General features: G+C 40.0%; 1 protein-coding gene across 1 annotated transcript; it reads left to right on the forward strand.

The window, feature by feature from the left end:
- The first annotated feature begins 3,298 nt into the window (after positions 1-3,298).
- trpm6 (transient receptor potential cation channel, subfamily M, member 6) lies at positions 3,299-22,358 on the forward strand. The gene is made up of 40 exons (XM_062418139.1): positions 3,299-3,508; positions 3,628-3,707; positions 3,949-3,987; positions 4,747-4,936; positions 5,104-5,317; positions 6,097-6,221; positions 6,363-6,534; positions 6,673-6,847; positions 6,983-7,106; positions 7,189-7,261; positions 7,464-7,564; positions 7,679-7,813; positions 8,547-8,600; positions 8,793-8,927; positions 9,041-9,166; positions 9,361-9,632; positions 9,924-10,152; positions 10,514-10,666; positions 10,797-10,952; positions 11,168-11,296; positions 11,919-12,170; positions 12,253-12,427; positions 13,271-13,385; positions 13,483-13,679; positions 13,785-13,917; positions 15,412-15,850; positions 16,077-16,734; positions 16,990-17,087; positions 17,261-17,363; positions 17,568-17,614; positions 17,710-17,774; positions 17,873-17,898; positions 18,015-18,065; positions 18,261-18,326; positions 18,462-18,760; positions 19,491-19,573; positions 19,657-19,862; positions 20,830-20,881; positions 21,403-21,512; positions 22,225-22,358. Exons 1-40 carry the CDS (start codon positions 3,491-3,493, stop codon positions 22,305-22,307), a joined length of 5,958 nt encoding a protein of 1,985 aa, XP_062274123.1. The 5' UTR covers positions 3,299-3,490; the 3' UTR covers positions 22,308-22,358.
- The last annotated feature ends 92 nt before the right edge of the window (positions 22,359-22,450 follow it).

The following is a 22,450-nucleotide window of genomic DNA, read 5'->3' on the forward strand; positions in this document are numbered from 1 at the left end:
TGAGTGTAAAACTAGGTTAGGTATTTATGACTGTTTGAAAACCTGCCGCTATTAATTTGCTTATCAGCTGCCAATGGTAACTGTCAGTAAAACCAGTGTATATGACTTTCAACACTGTCTCTAATATTCACTTAATGATATATTCTTTCTACAGTGTACTTTTACATGTATATATAGTAAAAAGGCCTTAACTGGCTAACCAATTTGTTTTTAAAGTTTCATTTTCCAAGTGGAGGCTACACATGCAACCAGATAGTTACTTGCAACAAGAATAAATAATATAATTAATAAAGTAAAAATTAAACAATGGCACCTTATTTTTAAACTGAATTAATTTGGCCATTCTGTAGAATCAGTGCCTTTTGCATTCCCCATAAAATCACTATAACAACAAATAAATGTAAACAACAAATGTAATTTGACAATATAACATTACTATGTCTCCTCTCATCAATACAGCATCAAATTAAAGTTCATTAGTATATTGATTATAGTGATGAGATGAGGTTTTTTGCCTGTCCATGGTCATGAATATTCTACTTCAGCAGTTTTATTTGTAAAATGCAGACAAAATGGTAAAACTCTCACAGTTACATATTGTTTTAAGTATTATCTTATTGTTAAATAAGATCATCATTGTTGGTGTCAATATATATCCATTTTTAAAAATCTACATCAATTTATTGGTATCCCATGATTTCACGTTACGTCACCAAAAAACCCTTCTAAAATAATGGTAGCCTATATGGCAGAAGTGACATAATTTACAGGAAGATTCAGTATCTCTGAACTAGGAGGTCAGCAGTAAGTAAGTTTCTTTCATCTTTGATGTTTTATGTCTCTGATATGAGGTGTGACCAGGCGGACAAGCATACAATGCCAATACTGTTACCATTTTTTAACACATGAATCCAAACAATCATTTATCATGTATCTATCTTAATAAAATCAATATCTACAAGTAATGATTTTTCAAAGTACATAGTGTGTGTTTTTGTCACTTTGACCTTTTAGCTAGCAATGAGCAAATTAGCTTGAAATGCTCAACTCCGTTACTGTCAACACTGTTACTTTTCCAGAGTAACAGGTTGTGACATGTGAGGAATAGGGATAACATAGCTCAGCTAATATTCATGTCATTCAGTGACGTAGCTTGTGAGCATGGGCCACATTTTTAGTTAGATTACCATGCATCCTGTAGGTATGTAATGTAATGCAGTGATATTACTGAGCTTATTTCCTTATTTGCAAAGTTTTAATATTATTGTTGTGACGATTTTGTATTTACACTACAATACACTTTTACAGATGTAAATAGTGTAGCGGAAAAGCAAAGGTGCTATCTCGCTCACATGCAATCCAAACAGTCCAACAAGGCAAAGGGCAATAAATGCAAAATATATGTATATGTTCATAGAAGACCTATGGTATAATGTGCTGACAGCTAGCTTATATCAGTGAAATTTAACCTGTGTATTCCAGGGCCCTGCTCTATAAAGCAGGATTACCAAATAAACCAGGCTTATTTTGTTAGTCTGGCTCGTTTTCCAGCAGATCCGGTTCCATAAAGCAAGCTCAGCATAATTCAAGCTGTTACCACGGCAATTTATGCTGGCAAACTAACCTGGTCTGGACCAGGCTAATTGTCAGGCTTAGCCTGAGTTGCTGCTAAGCCATGAAACTGACCTGAAATAAATGATTTACTATATATACTCATGTATAGTATTTAAATATATATATACAGTGGGCGACATAAGTATTGAATGCGACAAAAACATTTTCAGTAAATATATTTCCAGTGAGGATACTCACATGAAATTTTCACCAGACTTTGGTATTAACTCAAGATATACACACATATAGAGAAATCAAAACATTAAAGTCCACAAATAAAGTTATGTTTAACAAAGTGGAATGACACAGGAAAAAAGTATTTAGAAGAAAAAGCAGTACACCAAGGCAAGGAAGGCAAGGAACCAGCTGAAATCTGTAAGTAATTAGACAGTAATTCTACCTCAATCTGTGCAAGTTAATATCAGCTGGGTTAGTACATATTGATGAGCTACAAAAAGGCGTTTTGTTACCAAGTTGAAACATCTCATGGTGGGTAAAAACAGAGGGTTTCCCCAAGACCTTCGCAATCGCAACCTGGCTGTTGCGAAACATTTCAATTGAACTGGTTACAGATGTATTTCAAAATTGGTCAAATAGGTCAAACTTGACCATGAACAGTATGTAAGGGTTAAAGCAACATTTGGACAAGCCTATGAAATACTGGGAGCATCCCATTATAGCATCTTGAAGCTATCATTACAAACAAAGGATTCTCCACTAAGTATTTACTACTTTTCAGTTAGCGTGTTCAATACTTTTTTCCTGTGTCATTCCACTTTATTACACATAATTTTATTTATAGACTTTAATATGTTGATTTCTTTATATGTGTGGATTTCTTGAGTTAATACCAAAGTCTGGTTTCCACGCTGTTGCCTGTATTTAAAAATGCCGGGTTTGATTCTAGTGTGGGACGGCTCATGACTCTTCCAGTGCAGTGACTCTCTGACCAATCAGTGGCCGACAGTCTGTTGACGTCACATTTAGTATCGGCTCGGCTCGCTTGGAACCTCACCAGAGCAGGTAGTAACAAAGTACCAGGTACCAGGTACTATCCCTAGTGGAAACGCAAAAAAAACTGAGTTGAGTCGAGTCGAGTCTAGCCAAGTCGAGTCGAGTCGTGCTGGAACTGTGTAATGGAAAAGCACCATAAATTACCCTGACAGAATAATAGCCTAAAAAATATTGAACAACTGCAAAAATATTTGGACAGGAAATGTAATATTTAAATCCATATGCCTTTAACTGCTGTAGATACAGATGTGCAGTGTACGCAGTTGAATATCTGTCCTATCATGTCTGTTGCTCTGGGTCAATCCTCTCATATTGTGTATTTACATTTTGTGAAACTTTATATATATATAGAGCCGAGGATCTTGAAGGGGGTGCTTTATTTGATTGATGTTTCATTGTTCATTGTTTTACAATGTTGTGCTACCAAAATTGCCACAGCAGGACATGATAAATTAGTGAGGTTTACTGTCTATAAAGAGATATTTATAATAAAAACACTGAGAGTAACTTAACTGCAGAGCTCTGTTTAGTGTTTACACAATCTGACCCAGGGAGGGAGCACACCGACTCCAAACTATGTGTACTAATCTCAGGAAGGGGATGTGTGCATGTTTCCTACCAACAATACTCTACTCACTGAGGCCATTGTTAAATCTGGCTGAGAAACGGAGCGCAGGAGCAGGACAGACCTTGAAAAACTTGGGGAAGCACAAAGAAAAGACTGCTGTGAAGTTGAATGTGAGGTTGGCTGTCATATCAGACATCCGGTCAGTGTTTTTAAGTGAGCAGTTCAGGTTTCTATGACAGGGAGGGACCTAACGTTACCTGTGAGTCTAGCATGTAGACTGCTGACGGCACTGCCATGAGCTTCACTGAGAAGGTCAGGTTTTTTTTTTTGTCTGTGGAGGATGAGTTTGACAACGAAACTCAAGAATGCAGTTCTGAGCTGTTCCTGTATTTGCATTTGTGTAAAGTTAAAATTTTCTTTTCTTATTTCAGTCACGAAAGTCTTGGATTGAGGAAACTTTCTTCAAGAGAGAATGTGTAAAGTTTATCCCTTCCTCTCGAGACCTACACAGGTAAACAGAAATCTGATTGTATTGATGATTTGCCAGAAAATGGTTTTAATACAGGATTTTATGATTCTCAGTAGAAATACAAGCTGATTTGTTTAGTTAGAACATAGTATAACATTAACAGCATTATTTGTAAACTACATTTTTCTGAGGGCAGAACTATTTGGCACTCAGCCCTTCCTTCCAGGAATAGCGATCATGTGGATTCTTTGATAATGTGTTATTTCCTGTTTTTTTTTTACAGATGTATTCCCGTATGTCAAGTATGCCAAAACTTGATCAGGTATAATTATGATTAACAATATGAGTTGTTTGTGTATGTGTTTGTGATTACACCGTCCTCGAGCATCCCACGCATACCCAACCCACCCCCCACTATTCCCATGAGACCCTTGTGGACTTTTTGTGTGTCTCTTCTCTCTTCACCCTTTATTTCACTATGTCCCCTTTTTACTTTCTGTTTCTCTCAAATCATGTCAGTTTTATTGCCATTGCGTTTGTAAAAAACCTAATAGCTTAATGTTCCACAAACTAGCTCAACTTTGTTAGTTTCCTATATAAAACACAGGATAGAATAAGAGATGCATGTGTGTTTTAATTTTGTGGGCTGGAAACTGACAAACACAACCAAAGAGGGAGGCAGGGAGACAGGAAGTGAGGAAGAAAGGAGGAATCATAGCAGCTGGGCTTAAATAGGCCATGTGCTTGTGAATTATACTCAACTTTTGAAGTGGTTTTATATGAATATAACAAGTCATCCCCATAGAGAATAAAAAAACAGAGTAGAAATTTCACACATTGTGTGTGATGAGGACCATTTTTAATAAATACATGATGCTAAATTAATCATGTGCAATGCTTAAGATATGTTTGCAGTCCATTCTTTTTTCTCTGCTAAACACATTTTTAACTGATTTGATCGCAATAAATGTGTTTCACTATCACTCTACACAAGTGATAAGTTAATTAATTAATTTTCCTTTGTAGACATAAGACTGTCACCACTTGCTGTGCTCAGTTTCATGATCTTGTCATTGGTCAGGTGCTGTTGTGGCCGTCTGATGGTGGAGCACTCATGGCAAGATTCACTTCCCCCCATATCCCTCTATCCTGGTCCAGGACAGGATGTGGAAGAGGAGTGGTCCATGCAGCTCCACACCAAAGCCAGTCCCACCAACGCCTATGGGACCATAGATTTTCAGGACAGTGCGACACGCTCCTGTCGGGCCAAGGTCTGTGTGTCTACCAAATGTACACTTGTGTTTCTAGGCAAAATTAGCATACCAAATTAGCATACCAAATTTAGATAATCCAATTCTATATGAGGGATTGCTCAAAAATTTAAAGTAAGAAAAGCACAAAGAGACTCTGTCACAAATACATTCTGTTTTCCCTCCAGTATGTTCGCGTGGCTGTGGACTCAAAGCCAGAGATTTTACTCCAACTGATGCTGAGGGAGTGGCAGATGGAGAGACCCAAGCTTCTACTGACAGTCCAGGGAGGCTCAGAGAACTTCACCCTTCCTCCTAAAGTCCAACAGGCCTTCAGCAAAGGACTGATGACTGCTGCCCGCAGCACAGGGGCATGGATACTCACTGATGGCATTAATACTGGTACATGTTAGATGAAATAACTCATAACCACAACTTTACACTTACAGGTGTTGTCCAGATTAAACAAACAAGATATAACATGTTAATTAGTGAGCTTTAGAGTTGCTAGTTAGTGGATTTTGTTAACTTTGGACAGAGTCAAGCCAGGCAACTATTTTGATAATTGATTAATTGTATCGAATCATTAAAAAAAGTCCAAATTCTCTGATTCCAGCTCCTCTAATGGGAATATTTTCTGGTTTATTTAGTCATCTATGATTGTAAACTAAATATCTTTGAGTTATGGATTGCTGTTTTTGGACAAAAGAAGACATTTGAGGAACAGTGTTCGGTCAACATTTTTCACCATTTTCGGACATTTTAAAGACCAAAAGATTCATTGATTAATATTAAATAATACAAATAATTGTTAGTTGCAGCTGTACTCTAAAACACTACTTTGATTTACATTGATCTTAGATAGAATTCTATTGCATAATTTTAATGTGGTTAAATTAAACTCTACAGGTGTATACACTGTATACATTATAAAGGGATCAAGTCAAGTTAAGTACATTGTATTTGTATACCTCAGTATCACAAATCACAAATTTGCCTCCGGGGGCTTTGATTCGGCATCACTTGTCATTTAAACATGATGTTATTTGTCCAGCCACACCTGTGTTTTTGCAGATTTATTTGCAGTTGCACAAAGCAGAATTGTGTTTGATTTCAGGTCAGTTTGTACAGTTGAATAGTGTGTTTGCTGTGCATTCACCTGCCCTCTACATCTACTCTAGGTGTGTCTAAGTATGTAGGCGAAGCAGTGAAAACATTTGGGGGCCACGACTTGAGGAAGAGAAACACTGTTGGGATCACACCATGGGGAGTGATTGACAACCTTACGGACCTTATAGGCAGAGATGTAAGTGCTGAGATTTTGATTATTGTTGAATGAGATCACACCGTCTCACCAATTGGACACTGACTACAATGAAAGTTTTCATTTCATTGAGCATATTTTGACTCTTGGCTCTCCATGTGCCTTCTGCTCAACATGATTCAGGTGTTCAGGCCTTACCAGCCACTGGGAAACCCTCTGAGTAAGAGAGCCTGTCTTAATGGTTTCCACTCCCACTTTCTGCTGGTGGATGATGGAACGCTGGGAAAACATGGCTGTCAGCAAGGCCTTAGGAGGAAAATGGAGAAACACATCCAAATGCAAAAGATACACCCTCGTGAGTCAGTGTGTGTGTGTGTGTGTGTGTGTGTGTGTGTGTGTGTGTTTTGTGAGACACATATAGGAAATGAGAAAAGCACAGGGGAATGATGTCACTGACATGTATGTCACTGTCCCTCTTATCCTTTCTTTGAAGGACTGAACCAAGGAGTGCCTGTGGTGTGTGTGGTGGTGGAGGGAGGCCCTGCCATTGTGTCCACAGTGTTGGACTACGTTAGCAATGTGCCCCCTGTGCCGGTGTTTGTGTTTGAAGGATCGGGCAGGGCTGCTGACCTGCTTGCCTTCTTACACAAGCAGACAGCTGGTGACAGGTATGTCTACCTATTTTTACTTACACTTATTTTAGTATATATTTTGGTGGAATATTGGCTCAGTATTTTGTGCATCACATGTAAAATGAACACACCTGTCCCAAAGACAATTTACAGTATGTGTTGGTCTTGTAGGCAGTTGGATGCAGACATTAAAGAGGACTTCCTTGTCATGATTGGAGATGTGTTTGGAGTCGAGAGGCCAGAAGCCTCTAGCCTCTACACTCTCCTCCTGCAGTGTATGGATCACAGACAGTCTGTAGGTGAAATAGCATTTATGAATGTATCTGTGTTATGATTGGACACACAGACTTCTTACATCATGTGTGTTTAAACAACAGATAAGCATCTTTGACTCAGAATCAGAGGACCAGATGGCACCAGATGCAGCCATTTTGACCACTACACTTAAGGGTACTTATCTGCTTCTTCTTGGTTGTGATAATAGGCCTTTTTCACTGCAGACATTTTGACATATTGTAGCATAGTTTAGAATATTGATAATAGCTGAACAATCGTACATTTTACACTTTGCCTTTCCCGCTATGACATACTGCTCACTACCAATGCAGAGATATATACTATGTTGTTTGTTTTTGTTCTGTATGATGATCAGGCACGAAGGCCAGTCCTGCAGAGCAGTTGAGCATGGCCCTAGCCTGGGACAGAGCTGACATTGCACAGAAACACATCCTGGTGTATGGACAACACTGGCAGGTGATACTTACTACTACAGGCTACAGTGTAATTATGTGCTATTGTTTCTGATGAAGAATGTTGTACATTCTTAAAATATTCATGATTGTAAATCTTTTGTGTGCTGTTATGTAGGTGGGTTCCCTGGAGCAAGCCATGCTGGATGCTCTGGTGATGGACCGTGTCAGTTTTGTCAAACTGCTGATTGACAACGGCATGACTATGAGTCGCTTCCTCACTGTGGATCGCCTGGAGGAGCTCTATAACACGGTTATTATTATATATTAAACGATCCACTTGTATTGTTGTGACACACCATCTGTCGCACTCTTTTTTTCAGAGAATACTTTCACCCCTCAGTGCTTTTGTTTGGCTCACTATGCTATTTCCTCTTTTGTTTCCCCCTTGGCTCTCACTTTGCTATACAAACAGAAGAAATTCAATTCTTTTGTTTGTGGTTCTTGAAGCACAAATGACAAAACTATGGTTTGACTGAAATCACAATAATGCACAGTAAGTGTTTTGCATTGAGTTTCTCTGCGTCTCCTGGTCAATTGCTTTCACAGTATTTTCCCAGTTGTTCTTTTTGAGATCACAGAAGTCTTTGTCATCTTTACACTCATGTTTGGCTTTCTCCACGCTGTCTTTATTTTTTTGTTTATTAAAGCCTGTTTACTTATTCATTACTCTGGGATAATAAGCCCCCTAAGAAACATGCTAGAGCCAGAGCTGCTACTGTAAGTGTGATTGTTTTGTCTTTTACAAATTTGTCTTTTTTGCCTCTCTCTCTCTCTCTCTCTCTCTCTCTCTCTCTCTCTCTCTCTCTCTCTCTCTCTCTCTCTCTCTCTCTCTCTCTCTCTCTCTCTCTCTCTCTCTCTCTCTCTCTCTCTCTCTCTCTGCCTCTCAAAAGTAACCAGTTTTTTTCTCAGTGATTATGAAGTTGGTATTATGTGTTTATGTGTTTACTTGTTTATATGCATAATAATATAATTTCTCTCCTCAGCCACAGGGGCAGACTGACCGTTTTCTCCATCACCTCATTGAAGATGTAAAACAAGTAAGTACAGTAACAGGATGAGGATAATAATGTACTGTACACAGTTAGTCACACTACAGATACTCATCACATCCCTGTTTAATAAGATATTATTGGCACTTACACTGGATACTATGTTGAGCTGCATTTGTGTACATAATAGTCAAATATATAATGTGTATTTACTTTATATGTGTGTGTTTGTGTGAGTAGACCTCTCTGCCCCTAGGTTACCGCATTTCTCTCATTGATGTGGGCCTTGTGATAGAGTACCTCATAGGAGGAGCGTACCGCAGCATCTACACACGAAAACACTTCCGAGCTGCCTACAGCCGCTTGCAGGACAAGGTGAGCATTATTAGTTAGTTAGTATTTTTTTAGCCCGCTTTGTTTTGTTATTTTCACTTTGGTGTTTACTCATATATAATGCACCCCCCTCATTCTTGTTATGGTGTGTATAGGAGGGCAGACGCAACAGTTCTTCCTCCTTGTCAAAACAGAGACGGGGATTGATACCAAACTCTTTGAGGGTCAGGAGTTCCCAAGACCTGCATTTCTTTAGGACTGCACAGCCCTACAAACGCAAGGTGGGATTTTTTAAATCTCTCTTGAAAGGACTGGAAACAGATTTTCCCTTTCCCTTTTTCCTTTTTGTGGTATCTCACAATACTTGCCGGTTCCCCTTTGTTACCCTTTTACCTCCGTTTTTTCTTTGTGGCCTCTCCCTTTTTAAAAATGTCTTTATCCACGTCCTTCCCTCTGTCCATATCTTTAAATCTAGGACCAAAAAGTGTCACCTGCGACAAGTCGAGAGATAGTGTTGAGCCCTGGCTGTGATGATGCTCCGTTACTGGTTCCCTTCAACTTCAACGACCTGTTTGTGTGGGCCGTCCTTCAGCAGCGGCAGCAGATGGCACTGTTCCTGTGGCACCATGGTGAAGAAGCACTTGCACGTGCCACGGTGGCCTGTAAGCTTTATCGCTCCATGGCAACTGAAGCACGGCAAAGCAACATTGATGATAACATCTCGGAACGATTCAAAGCGTATTCACTGTGAGTGTACATGTACCAGTGTGTATGTGTTGTCAGTAGCTCAAATTGAAGGACAGTTGCACTCTAATGATAGATTTATACTAACATTATAAAAGGCCCTATCAGTAATTTTTGTTAATTGGAATTACAATCTAGTCTATTTATGTCTAATGCAACTCTGTACATTAAAATATCCTTTAATCAGTTTGGGTGTAGCAGTGGTTTTAAGTTCTGTGTTTTTAATTGTTTGTGGTGGTGTGGTGGGTGCGTACCTGCACATGTTTGTGTGTCTGTCCTGTCTTTGTGTCTCAGTGAGTTTGGTCAGCTGGCAGTGGATGCATTAGACTGTGCATTTCGTCAGAATGAGCAGATGGCCATGAAGCTGCTGACTTCTGAGATGGAGGCGTGGAGCCACTTCACCTGCCTGCAAATGGCTGTCTCCTCTTGTCACAGACCATTCGTGTCACATTCCTGCACACAGACCCTCCTCACCGATCTCTGGACTGGTCCACTTAACATGAGAAAAAACTCCTTTCTGAAGGTACAATTTGTCAAAAAGTTGGTAAAAAGTTTCCAGAGTTTCCAGGCTTTACATATTTACAGGTGCAAAGTCATCTCTGATTGGAAGTGTATTAATAATCTTGTTTTAGTATATGATGTATTTGTATCGCTATAAAGAGAAAAAACTATTTAAGTGATGTTTTGACTGCTGTCAGACAGGAAGAGCTCAGAATATAAATAAATTCAAAACAAACTAAACACAGAAGTGATATGTCATCAATCTATTTAATTGAATGTTAACTTAAAAAATACTGCTTAATTAAATTCATGTTTCAAGGTTTGGTTTCTGGATAGTTGGACAAAAGTGTTTTGGTCCTTAGCTTGTCATCCCTTTCTGTCAGATCATTCTGAGCCTTCTTCTGCCGCCTGCCATCTTTCTTCTGGAGTTTAAAAGCAAAGCTGAAATGTGCCATGTACCACAGTCTCATGAGGCAATGCTGTTTGGACGTGACTCCATGAAGTCTGAAGCAACCCATGAGAAAGTGGATCCGGTGGTAAAGTGCCAGTAGTACACGTACACATCATTATTATGATTGATGATCATTATTATGATGATTCATTGCAATCTGGAATCTTAATAGCCTTAATATTATGACTCTCTTCTCCTCTCCTCTCTTCTCATAGGGCAGTCAGGATGCTGAGCGTGGTCGGTCGTTCCAAGACATATGTCTCGGTCCAGTGTCAGAAACGGTTTCCTCTATGAGCGTGCAGTGTCTGTCTTGGATCAGAAAACTCTACGAATTTTACACAGCTCCTGTTGTCAAGTTTTGGTTCCACACAGTACGTGATGTCCTTGTTGTTATATGTAATAAATTGTAAAATATTTGTGTTTCTGAAAATGCGTTCAATGGATTGACTACAGTAAGAGTATAGATACCTTCCTTGTCTTTCCTGCAGCATATAAAGTATTTAATGTATATTAAAGTATATTTTTGTTTGAGAAAACTTCATCTTGCCTTTCTTCCTCTATCTCTACATCTCTGCCTCCACTGTAGATGTCCTACTTAGCCTTTCTGATGTTATTCTCCTACACCATCTTAGTGAAGATGGGTGATCAGCCAAGTGTTCAGGAGTGGCTGGTCATAGCGTACATCTTGTCCACTGCAGTGGAGAAAACCAGAGAGGTGAGAGGGCCTGCAGGGTTAGGAGGGAAATTGTTGTTGGTTTGAAGAGAAAAACAATGTAAACAGAGTAATGCTTGATCAATAGGCCTATTATAAGTAAAAATGTATCCAGTTTAAATTCATAGGCAATTCAAACCTTACTCATGGAGAGTCAAAATACTCTCCTTTATTCTGTCTCATTTTCTTCTTTATTTCTTTTCTGTACATTGTCATTATTTAACAGTTTATGTGCATTGGTGATACGTTTTCCACAGGAAACAATGCCATACAATAAAATATTTTTTATTCGGTTCATTTGCATTTTATGAATACAACATAAGACCAAATACAGACAACAAAAACACAACACAAGAACAGTACACTAGAGGTTACAGACATAAACATATAAATATATTTGCACAGGAGATCATTGCGTCACAAAATCCTTCTCGACAGGACTGCATATAATATTCAGGTTACTATTCATTGTACTGGCTTTTTATCTTTAACAGTGTTCTTGAACTAATTCAGTAAAATATATATTTTTAACAATAAAGGTGTGGTATTGAAGAGACAGTAAAAGTTACAAGTAAATAATACATGAGCTTTTATTCTCCCTATCAAAAAATGACCTCCTAATTAGGTTCTAATGTCAGAGCCGAGAAAGCTGAAGCAGAAGCTGAAGATTTGGTTCTCAGAGTACTGGAACATATCTGACTTCATTGCCATCCTCCTATTCCTGGCTGGATTGGTGATGCGTTGGCATGAGGACCCGTACCGAACGGCCGGGCGCATCTGCTACTGCCTGGACATCATCTTCTGGTTTGTCAGGGTGATGGATCTGCTGGCTGTCAATCAGCATGCTGGCCCTTACCTCACTATGATCACCAAGATGGTATGTGAGGACTGCGCACCACTTTTTGGAAAAGTTTTTTTGTAATTACTCATCTTCTTCCTTTGTTTCTGTTACTTCCCAGACCAGTAACATGTTCTTCATTGTGGTGATGATGGCAATCGTTCTGCTTAGTTTTGGGGTGTCCAGGAAGGCCATCTTGTCGCCAAACGAAGAGCCGTCTTGGAGCCTAGCTCGAGACGTAGTCTTCCAGCCCTACTGGATGATCTATGGAGAAGTCTATGCATCTGAGATAAACCGTTAGTACTTAAAAGTAGTACTTTAGAGTAAATTAACAGTAGAATTGAACTTTGATGACTCTGGTAACGCCTTGAGTTGCTTAGCATCCAATTGTCTCAAAGTCACTTTGCTACATAAAAAGACAAACATATAAATCAGGTGATCTGAATCAGTCTCGTACCATGTCAAGGGATACGTGTTTGATTCACCTTCATATTGCAGTATGTGTTAAGGGGCGTTCAGACCAAAAGCGTCTGACACGAAAAAATCGCTTGAATCGCTTCTTATCATAAATATCATTTTTTGGATCATCGCTTCATTCGCTTCATACGCGCTTGTGACGTCGGGAGAAACTCGCCGCTGATTGGATGTTGCGGCGCAATGCCGCCTGAAAAGTTCAATTTTTCCAACTTTATTCGCGCCGCTTGATTCATTCATTCATTCGCTTCAGATGCTTCATTGGCGCCTCCTTATATGAAATTGCGTGTTATCGCGCCATTCACATTGATTTTCTATGTAGACTTGCTGCTCAATTCGCGTCAGACGCTTTTGGTCTGAACGCCCCATTACTAATTGCTGGCTGAAGGTGAAAGGGTGGGTATCTACATTGTTTCAGGACTATAGTAACAATGAAATATGTACTGTAGATGCCAAGGGACTGTAAAGTAAGACTTTTGGTATACACAACTAAAGCTATTCCATGAGGATCCTTCTTTTGGTTTACCCTTGAAGAAACACTCACTCATATATTAGAATTTACACAATGGTAAAGACCCTTGACATTTCACAATGAACTTACACTCTTACTGAAGTTATTGTATGCCACCAATGTAACATGTGTGCTTGTTTGTGTGTGTTAACAGCATGTGATGATGGTCAGTCATGTCCTCCTGCTTCCTTTATCACACCGTTCCTGCAGGCTGTCTATTTGTTCTTCCAGTATATCATCATGGTGAACATTCTCATTGCATTTTTTAAGTAAGGACCTTTCTAAAAAGACATTTTCAATTTTAGCTTTGGCAATGAATCATCAGAGTAAAGATCACTTAACTGAATCATGTCTTTACATTAACAGCAATATCTACTTTGACATGGCATCAACATCCAATAAGCTGTGGAAGTATAACCGCTATCGCTACATAATGACTTACCAGGAGAGACCATGGCTCCCTCCGCCCCTTATCATTTTTAGTCACATGGCCCAAGGCTTGAGAGCCATCTACAGGACATTTAGCGGAGATACTGAGCAGGAAGAGAGATGCTCTGGACTTAGTGAGTACCGTAATGTATGTGTGTGTGTGGATACAAAACTTGCTCAGCAGTTATCTATACATGTCTAACTAGTCTGTCACGTCTCGTCTTTCCTCTCTTCATCAGAGCTCTTCTTGGGCCATGAAGATCGAAAGAAGCTCCACGAGTTTGAAGAGAAATGTGTACAGGTTTACTTCCACGAGAAGAGTGAAGGTCTCCACAGCAGTCAGGTTAATAGGATCAGAACCACAGCTAAAAGGTTGGATTGATGTTGTTACTGATGTGTATGAACTAGTCGTTATAAGCATGAAATACTGACTCCATATGATGTTGCAAAGAAGAGTATCTTAAAAACTGAATCCATATGTGTGCTCTGTTGTCCCATGCCAGTTGAAGGAGGGTAAAACATCTGTGTCCAGTAAAGTGATTTTTTTTAAAGGAAATTGTCTCACTGCAAATGTCTTCTCCAATGATTGGTAAGCAGAAATAGATTTGATTTAGATGTTCCACAATTTAGGTAGTATGCATTCTAAGGGTAGACCGATACATTGGCCGGCCGGTATATCGGGCCGATATTTATATATATATATATATATATATATATATATATATATATATATAGAAAAAATATACAGAAATTTTTATATATATATATATGTATGTAAAAAAATGTTCTGGCCTAAGATAGGGGCGTTCAGAGCAAACGTGATGAACGTGAATTTGTCACGCGACAAAACGAGAATCTGTCGCGCTATCGCTCAAGTTTCGACGCGTGACCATTTTGTGACCATAATGTAAAATTTGCGTCATCGCGCGTCTAGTGAGCCCGCCCATTTTCACTAGATAACAACAACATTGCTTCTTCAATCATCAACCATGACTGAGATCACTCACTCTTTTCTCTCATATGTGTCCCTGAGGCTCTTCCATTTCCTGCGACACACATCAACTGACAAAAACACACGTAAATTAACAGTTGAATCTAGTAAACCAGTAACTTTATGCCGGGATAGCCAGCTATTTTTTTCTTCTTCAAAATTTCAGCTATGCTAACAGGGGCTATACGTCAGTGACGTCAGTGACATCGGGAGAATCTCAACGCTGATAGGCTGTCGCGGCACGGTGTCACGCGATGTAGCTGCAAAGGTTCAAAATGTTCAACTCGTGCATTGACGCGATTTTCACGGCAGAGAGAGAACGGTAAGTTTTCACTCTGACTGAGAGCGGGACGGAGCAGCGTCACAGCGGTGTGTGTGTGTGTTTGTTTGTCTCTCTCTCTCACTCCGACTGAGAGCGGGACGGAGCAGCATCACATCAGTGTGTGTGTGTGTCTGTCTCTCTTTCTCTCACTCTGACTGAGAGTGGGACGGAGCAGCCATCACAGCGGTGTGAGTGTTTGTCTCTCTCTCTCGTCTGGAGGGAGAGAAAGCAATATCGGCTCAAAAAAATCGGCAGCACATATCGGCCATCAAAAAAATCGGTATCGGCCATTTAAAATCGGTATCGGTCGACCAATGCATTCCTCTTTTTCTGTCACAGTCTTTATTCTACTCTGCATGTTTGCTACATAGTCACTTATTTTACATTGTAAGTAAAATGGCTTTAAAAATGTGGTCATCTGAGTCCAACACATTGTAACACTGTGACTGTTTTTATGAGCATACTTCCAGAAAAGCAAACATGTAATATAATCAATCATCATCATAAAAACTGAGGAAATCCAAGTATCTTTTTAAAATTTGTGTCCCACTAGAGCCGAGGAGATGTTCATGATGATGGGAGAGGTCTCAGAGAAGGTCAACTTCATTCAGGACAGCCTGTCGGAGTTGGACTGTCAGCTGGGTCAACTCCAGGACCTGTCGGCGCTTGCTGTGGACACCCTAACGCTGCTGTCTGCTTCTGACAGCTTACATCAGGAAGAGGCTCGCCTGGCTCAATGCCGACCCATCACAGTGTCCCAGCATGTCCTCCCCCACAGCTGGACCCTCCCGCACAGAGGTGGAGCAGACTGTGATGTGCTTAATATGCGGCGACTGATGGCCAAACCGTGTAAAAGTACTCCGCCTTCATTGCTGAAGGGCTATACTCTGATAGGGAGTAGACTGGCATCACAGGAATGCCATGTGGGAGTCAAGGGGAGCAGGGGAGGAAGACAAGGACACAGAGAGGAGGGAGAGGAAGGAGCAAAGGAGGTATAGTGTTCAAAGATATTTTAGGTTCTTTTAATGGCATGAATTGTTAATAATAGCTGTAGGAAGTTAAAGAAAATGAGGGATGTTTAAAAGCTGGCTAGAACCTTATATCACGTATCACATATTTTGGTGCCTAGCAATTGCGTCTCAGCTTTATAAAAATTAACAACTACGTCATTTTGTAATGTAAGAAAACATTTTTACATGTGATCTTTCTTCTATGCAGGAGGCACAGGTTGCTGGTGTTCACCATCCCAGTGACATGTGGCTTGGAGTCTCTCGATCTGCATCCCATGCTTCCTTTTCGCACCTTCATGGAGGTGGAGTTCATCTCAGTGGTTTCAGGGATCAGACCCCCTTTGAGTCCTGTGGACCTTCCCGCTGTGGGTCTCCTCTTTCTTCCAGGTTTGTTGACAGAGGACTGGAGTCATCACATTATAAACTCTGGTCCTGTGACCCGCACCTGTACCCCAGCCAGGAGGAGACCTCCATGGAAGAGGAGGAAGAAGGAGAAGAAGGCAAAGAAGAGGCAAAGCAAAAGGAGGAGATGGCACAAATATCCAGAACCTCAAGCAATGTCGTCCTTCTTTCTCACCCTCAAGACTTCTCTGAGGGTTTAGTAAATCCTGCCTTTTGTGAAGATGATTGCCAACAAAGTTCAAACACATGTGGAAAACAAGTGAAATACCCCAGGGGGGCGTTCCTGTCAAGGGACCGCCCCTATGGCTACTGCAGGTCTCTGTCATCCAGCATGGAGAATATGACTTTCCCTGGGGTACCCCGCAGTCCAGTGAGGGGATCTTTTCCTTCCCTTAATGACCCAGTAAACAAAGGTGGCCAGACCTTTAGGGATGAGACATCACTACAATGCAGCAGGAGCAGAGGTACTGTCGTAGTAGAATTTTTGTCATAGAATTTTATGGTTTATAATCAAAATGTCTTCTTTAGGTCTCTATGTGTGTATATTTTTCTATTTATGTTGTGTCTTCCTGTTGTATTTGAGTGTACTACAATTAATCTACATGTGTATTAATATGACTAATCTGTTCTGGAGTGCAGTTCTGCCGTACTTTGACAGCTCCTGGCTGGACTTGACTTGTCTGTGCAGCCACAGATCATGTGTGTCTTTGTTTCTACAGAGTGGTCAAAGTCCTCGGACTTCACTCAAGACCAAGACAGCAAAAGAAGCTGTCAGAACAGGAAGACAGTCAAGATACAAGAGAGCAACCCAGACACTGTAAGATGTGTTCTCCGGAGCATTATTGAAATTTTATATTTCTCCATGATGGCTCAATAATCAACTGATTATACAATTAAAAATCGACACGTCAGTTTTCGTTTTACAAAACAATTAGCCTGTTTCTTTTCACCTAAATTTCCTTCCATCTTGTTATTTCTAATGGAAAATAGGAAACCATGCATTCTCATTTGTCTGATGCCTGCTGGAGAAGGCGCCGATGGTTGAAAGGAGAACCTACATGTTGGTCAGCTTCAACCAGCCTCAGTCAGCTCAGTAAGGACCTACAGCCCTTTTAGATTCAGTATATATCAGTAATTAGAGCTGAGCATGTGTTATTCCTTTGCATCTATGCATACATCATCACAAGGGTAGAGAATGAGATGATAACAAATTTGTAATACAAAAAAATCAATAGATTTGTTTTTACATTTTAATGTTTTAATGATTCTAATATTGGTCATATCAATATTGTTTCAGACTTTGAACCCATGGATTTGTTGCAGAAGCAAGTGTTTTCACACCAGGTAAATCTGTGGTAAATTGTGTCAGTGTAGTAATTCTGTGAACACTTGAAAGATTTATAAAATATTTTTCTAATTATCTTTGCATTGGCCTTCAGGATGTGTGGAGCCCCACTCATTCAACATGGAACAGCTGGGCCAGACCTATGAGCCGCAGGTCTTCGTAAGTCTGCCTTTCTTTTGCATGAATGTGCATAAATCTCAAAAATATTTAAGGGTTGCATTAATTATATCGAATTTTCTTATTTGTCCTTTCTGCAGTTTACAGAGTGGCATTGCCTCTGAAGGTATTTCCGAACATACAGATCATTTTAGTGTGAAATATTTTTATATAGATTTTTTATTCATTATTAACAAATTTACTATTTTTGTAATTTATTTTTCTGGATTATGTTTGTTGCAGCCAAGAGCGCCTCTTTCCAGTCCACTGATAATCTGTATCCACATTATTCAGGTATTAACATATTATCAAGAATATAATTGATTAACTCAGCTGTCATCATTTCTGATGGAATACACCCCAAATGCTTTTTGTCTCATCTGGTTTCATCTGCTGTGCACACGCATTGTTTGTTATTCCATGAGTTATTATACCTGTGTACCGTTCCCGATTGTAGTTTTAGATTGTGTTGTGTTTGTGTGTTAACAGCCATGGAGAGAAACAATCTGATGAGACTGGCTCAAACCATCCCCTTCACTCCTGTTTCCATTCTGGGTACTTTTATTGTTTGGTATCACCATCAACTCAGTTCTTGTTAATTCATTATTTTACTTTACAAAAAATAAAATATAAACTCCTGCTTTTCTTTCCATGCAACTCATTGACTCTGTTTTTCCTAATTCTCTGCAGGAGGTGAACAGGTGAGCATTTACTCTTTGGAGGAAGCACACTCTGATGCTGACCCTGAATCCAACACAGTGTCCTCCTGGTCGTCAAGAGGCCTGTCTGCTATGCTGCAGCGCCTTGCCAGTGAAGAGGGCTCTCTGGATGGGGGTCTTCGGCGGGGTTGCAGGGTGCTGTGTACCTGGGCAGAGGGGGACGTGCTGAGACCTGGTCTGGTATACGTGGTTAAAGCCTTCAGGCCGGAGGTGGTTCGTGCCTGGCAGAAGTGCTTCCATGGGAGCACAGCACTGCAGCTTTGTTTGAGGGTAACTTCACCAAACATTTGTAAAGTGCAGAGATTTTAAAGTTTTTAACTGCAACCACCAGCTGGTTGTTTTGAAAGTGGGTGGAAATCCAGTTTGGCTTGTTACACAGATGCCATTTATCAATATTTTTGATTTTATTATTAATGATTAACATACATGCCGCTAGTCTGTCGTAGACAACGCAATATGTTTTTCGTTCAATAATAAGACTAATTAATTAGCCAGATTAACTAAATAACCAGCCTAATTAATTGATGTAAGTAATTTTCTTGCTAATTAATGTCAGTCACACTATAAAAAGTAGTGCCCAAGAGAAGTACTATTTTCAACTGAGCATTTAAACCAGAAACAGCAGTGAAAAACTGACTTGTTGTTAATGATATTAATAATACCAATCAACACAACTGCACCTGTTTGATTACAAATTCACACATTTAAATTTCCTGTCGCTTTACAGTTTCATGGATTTTTTAAAAATTATGTTTTGGGGCATTTTTGCCTTTATTTTAGAGTAGATGGCATAGAGGCTGACAGGAAACATGGAGACGGCAAGAGAGAGAGAGGGAGAGAGAGAGTGAGAGGGGGGGATTGACAAGCAACAAAAGTCCCTTGTCAGAGTTGAACCAGGGATGTTGCGATTACGTGCAATGCAAGGTAACCACTCAGCTATCAAAGCACTCCACAGTCCCATAGCTTTAACTTTATGATCATCTGTCGGACATTCCCAAAGGAGATCCAGCAGCAGAGAGCAGCCCAGAAGATGATGCAGGTGTTCAATCGGGTCAAACCTGGTGACATGCACCACTCACCAAGGTGTGTGTATGTGTGTGTTTTTTCTCTTATATTTCTGACAGTGTCTTCAGTGCATTTAGTAATTGTTTTTTTCTCTCCACCAGATTTCTAGATGTGTCCCTGGTCCTCTGGCATTCGAATGGCCAGTGGCTGACTATTGAGAGGAACATGTCTGGTCACTTCAGGAAGTACAACAACAACACAGGAGAAGAGATCACCCCCCTCTGTTCTCTGGAAGAAATGCTCCTGGCATTCTCCCATTGGACCTATGAGTACTCTAACAGAGAGCTGCTTGTGCTCGATATACAAGGTGAGTCCCATTAACGTATGTGTGATTGCGACATGCCTGTTTATGTATGCATATGTTGTGAGGAAGCCTGACCATAATGGCTAGGAAGGTCGTGGGAGGCAGACCCAGACCATTGTTGAATTAGTAAAAAAAAAAATGTATTCAGTCCAGTCTAACAAAACAGAAAAAATGAAATGAATACAAACAATCAAATTGAACTGGCTTAACTCAGGATAAAGAAGACAAAGGCATGATCATGTGCATACAGCTACACTGTCATCCTCTAATTTTTCTCCCCCCTAAACTCCTCTCTCCTCCATCTCTCCTCTTGAATAGACCCTCCAATCCACTAGGCAGAACCACATTTATTGCAGGGATTTCCTTTCCCTTTTACCCACTTGAATATAACAATGCTACTTCTGTTAGTCAACATTATTTACAACACACATCATCCATAACATAATCCTCATCACAAACCAAAACAAGTATAAATCATATAGATACTAAACCAAACATTTAACTGAGTAAAAAAAAATCCCCCCATACTTGGATGTGGTTGAGTGCCTCCTCCTTTTGTCTGTGGAACACAGACAGGTATGCTAAATTGCACAGGAAGAAAAGTATTTAATTTACTGAACACAGAACTAAACTAATAAACAACTAAACTTAATACTTGTTTGGGTTTTAATTTAACCAAAAAGGTTGCTGGTATGTGAATGTGGTATGTGGTGTCTTAATCAAACATAATGCAAACCACTAACAAACCTGGGTTTGAATCTGTGTGCAAGTCACAGATTATTAATTGACCTGGGGCTAAACAATTAACAACAATAAGCTATGGCATTAATGGTGAAAATGGTGACAAATGGCATGTTCTCATCCACTGTCACATGTGATTTGCTAATCTGTCACTGTCTAATCTGTCTATTTGTTCACTATACAAATATATACTATTTATTTCTTTATATATTTCTTCTGTTTCCACCAGGTGTAGGCGAGCAGCTGACTGATCCAACTGTCATCATGGCAGATGTCGAAAGGTAAAGTAACTGTTGGATCAACATCAAGGTTATTAATGATATCTAGTTTGAGTAATCTTTCACTTATGTAATGTTATAAAAAGATATGGGAAAAAAGCAAAGTTTGAACCTCCCAGCTGTCTGTGCCTCTCCTCCCACCTGTCCACTCTGCGCTGGTCACCAAAATACCACACAGACGGACAAAGCAAGTTTTAAGGTCAGAAAAATACCAAACTGTTGGAGTGCTACTTGTGCTGGTCATTGTGCCTCCAAAAATATAGCCCCAAGTCTTTTTATTACTGACTGAAAAAGGAAGTATTTCAACATCATCAGGTCTTAAGACAAAGAGCAAAGAATATATAAAGACTAACACTTTGGGAGCCACAATCCAGTGTGGACACTCTGCTTTTTTCCTTCTTTTAAATTGTTGTTGACCTAAAAACATGTTATGGGATTTTCACACATTATGTCTTTGTTAAAACAAAAGATGAGACACATTTTTCAATCTTGACTCTAATGCTCTCTCTCACCTTGTGCAGTAGCAGCAGGAATGAGATGCTTTTTGGTCCTGATAACCTGGGAGTGACTGCCATTAATGGTTTCCTGCAAAAACACACATGCAGTGCCTGCTGCCGCAGACTGGGCCTAGCAGGTCAGAAAACTACGTTATCAGTGTGTGTTAGAGAGGAAGAGAAAGTATGCATGTTAGCATTATAATACTGGAGAATACTGTATTTTTGTACGTTAGTGTAAAGGACTTTTTGTCAGCGTGTATATGCATGTATTCGTATGTCACCTCTGTGTCGTCACTCAGGAGGCCAACGTTGGCTCTGAGATAAATCCCCGACAACTTCAAATGAAAACAACACACACCAACAGCCAACTAATTAAGCCGCGAGTGTTCGTTTATTTCTATAACAACAGTAGTGTTTGAGGCATGGGGGTGGGCCCTGCTTTGTGCGTTGTGCTGCACGGCCTTTGATTACGTATTAATCATGTCTTTGTGCTGGCGATGTGCTGCTGAGACATTAGCTTTGATTAGCTATTAATTAACATCTCTTGGTAGACACGATACCGGCATCTAGAGGATAACTGCTCGGAAAGAAACTGTGCTCAAAAACAAACAAGCCCGGCAAACAAACACAAACACAAACATTCAGACACAGTTGTTTTGATATTTCAAAGGTGCGTTGTGTTTCCTCTTCCTCTTCTTGTGTCCTCTCCAAGATTTTTCCAACAAATCAAACCAAATTATTCATGCTAGATGCGTGGACTTCCTCCCAGGCCTGTCAGTATTCTCTTTCTTGTGTTAATGACTGTGTTATTGGAGCGACATGTCGCTTACTGATGTTTCTGTTGTTCAGATTTAAGGAGGCGCCCGGACAGCTGCGAGAACAGCGGTGAGGCCGAGCAGACATCAGGGGAAGAAGAACAAGAGGACGATTGAAACCAGGATGTAACCTTTGACCCAGGAAGTAGGGAAAATAGACACATACACCTTTACCAGCATATATATTGAAACTTGTCTGCCTTAACACACACACACACACACACACACACACACACACACACACACACACACACACACAT

Source organism: Scomber scombrus, chromosome 4 (genome assembly GCF_963691925.1).
Source record: "Scomber scombrus chromosome 4, fScoSco1.1, whole genome shotgun sequence".
Classification (NCBI taxonomy): Eukaryota; Metazoa; Chordata; class Actinopteri; order Scombriformes; family Scombridae; genus Scomber; species Scomber scombrus.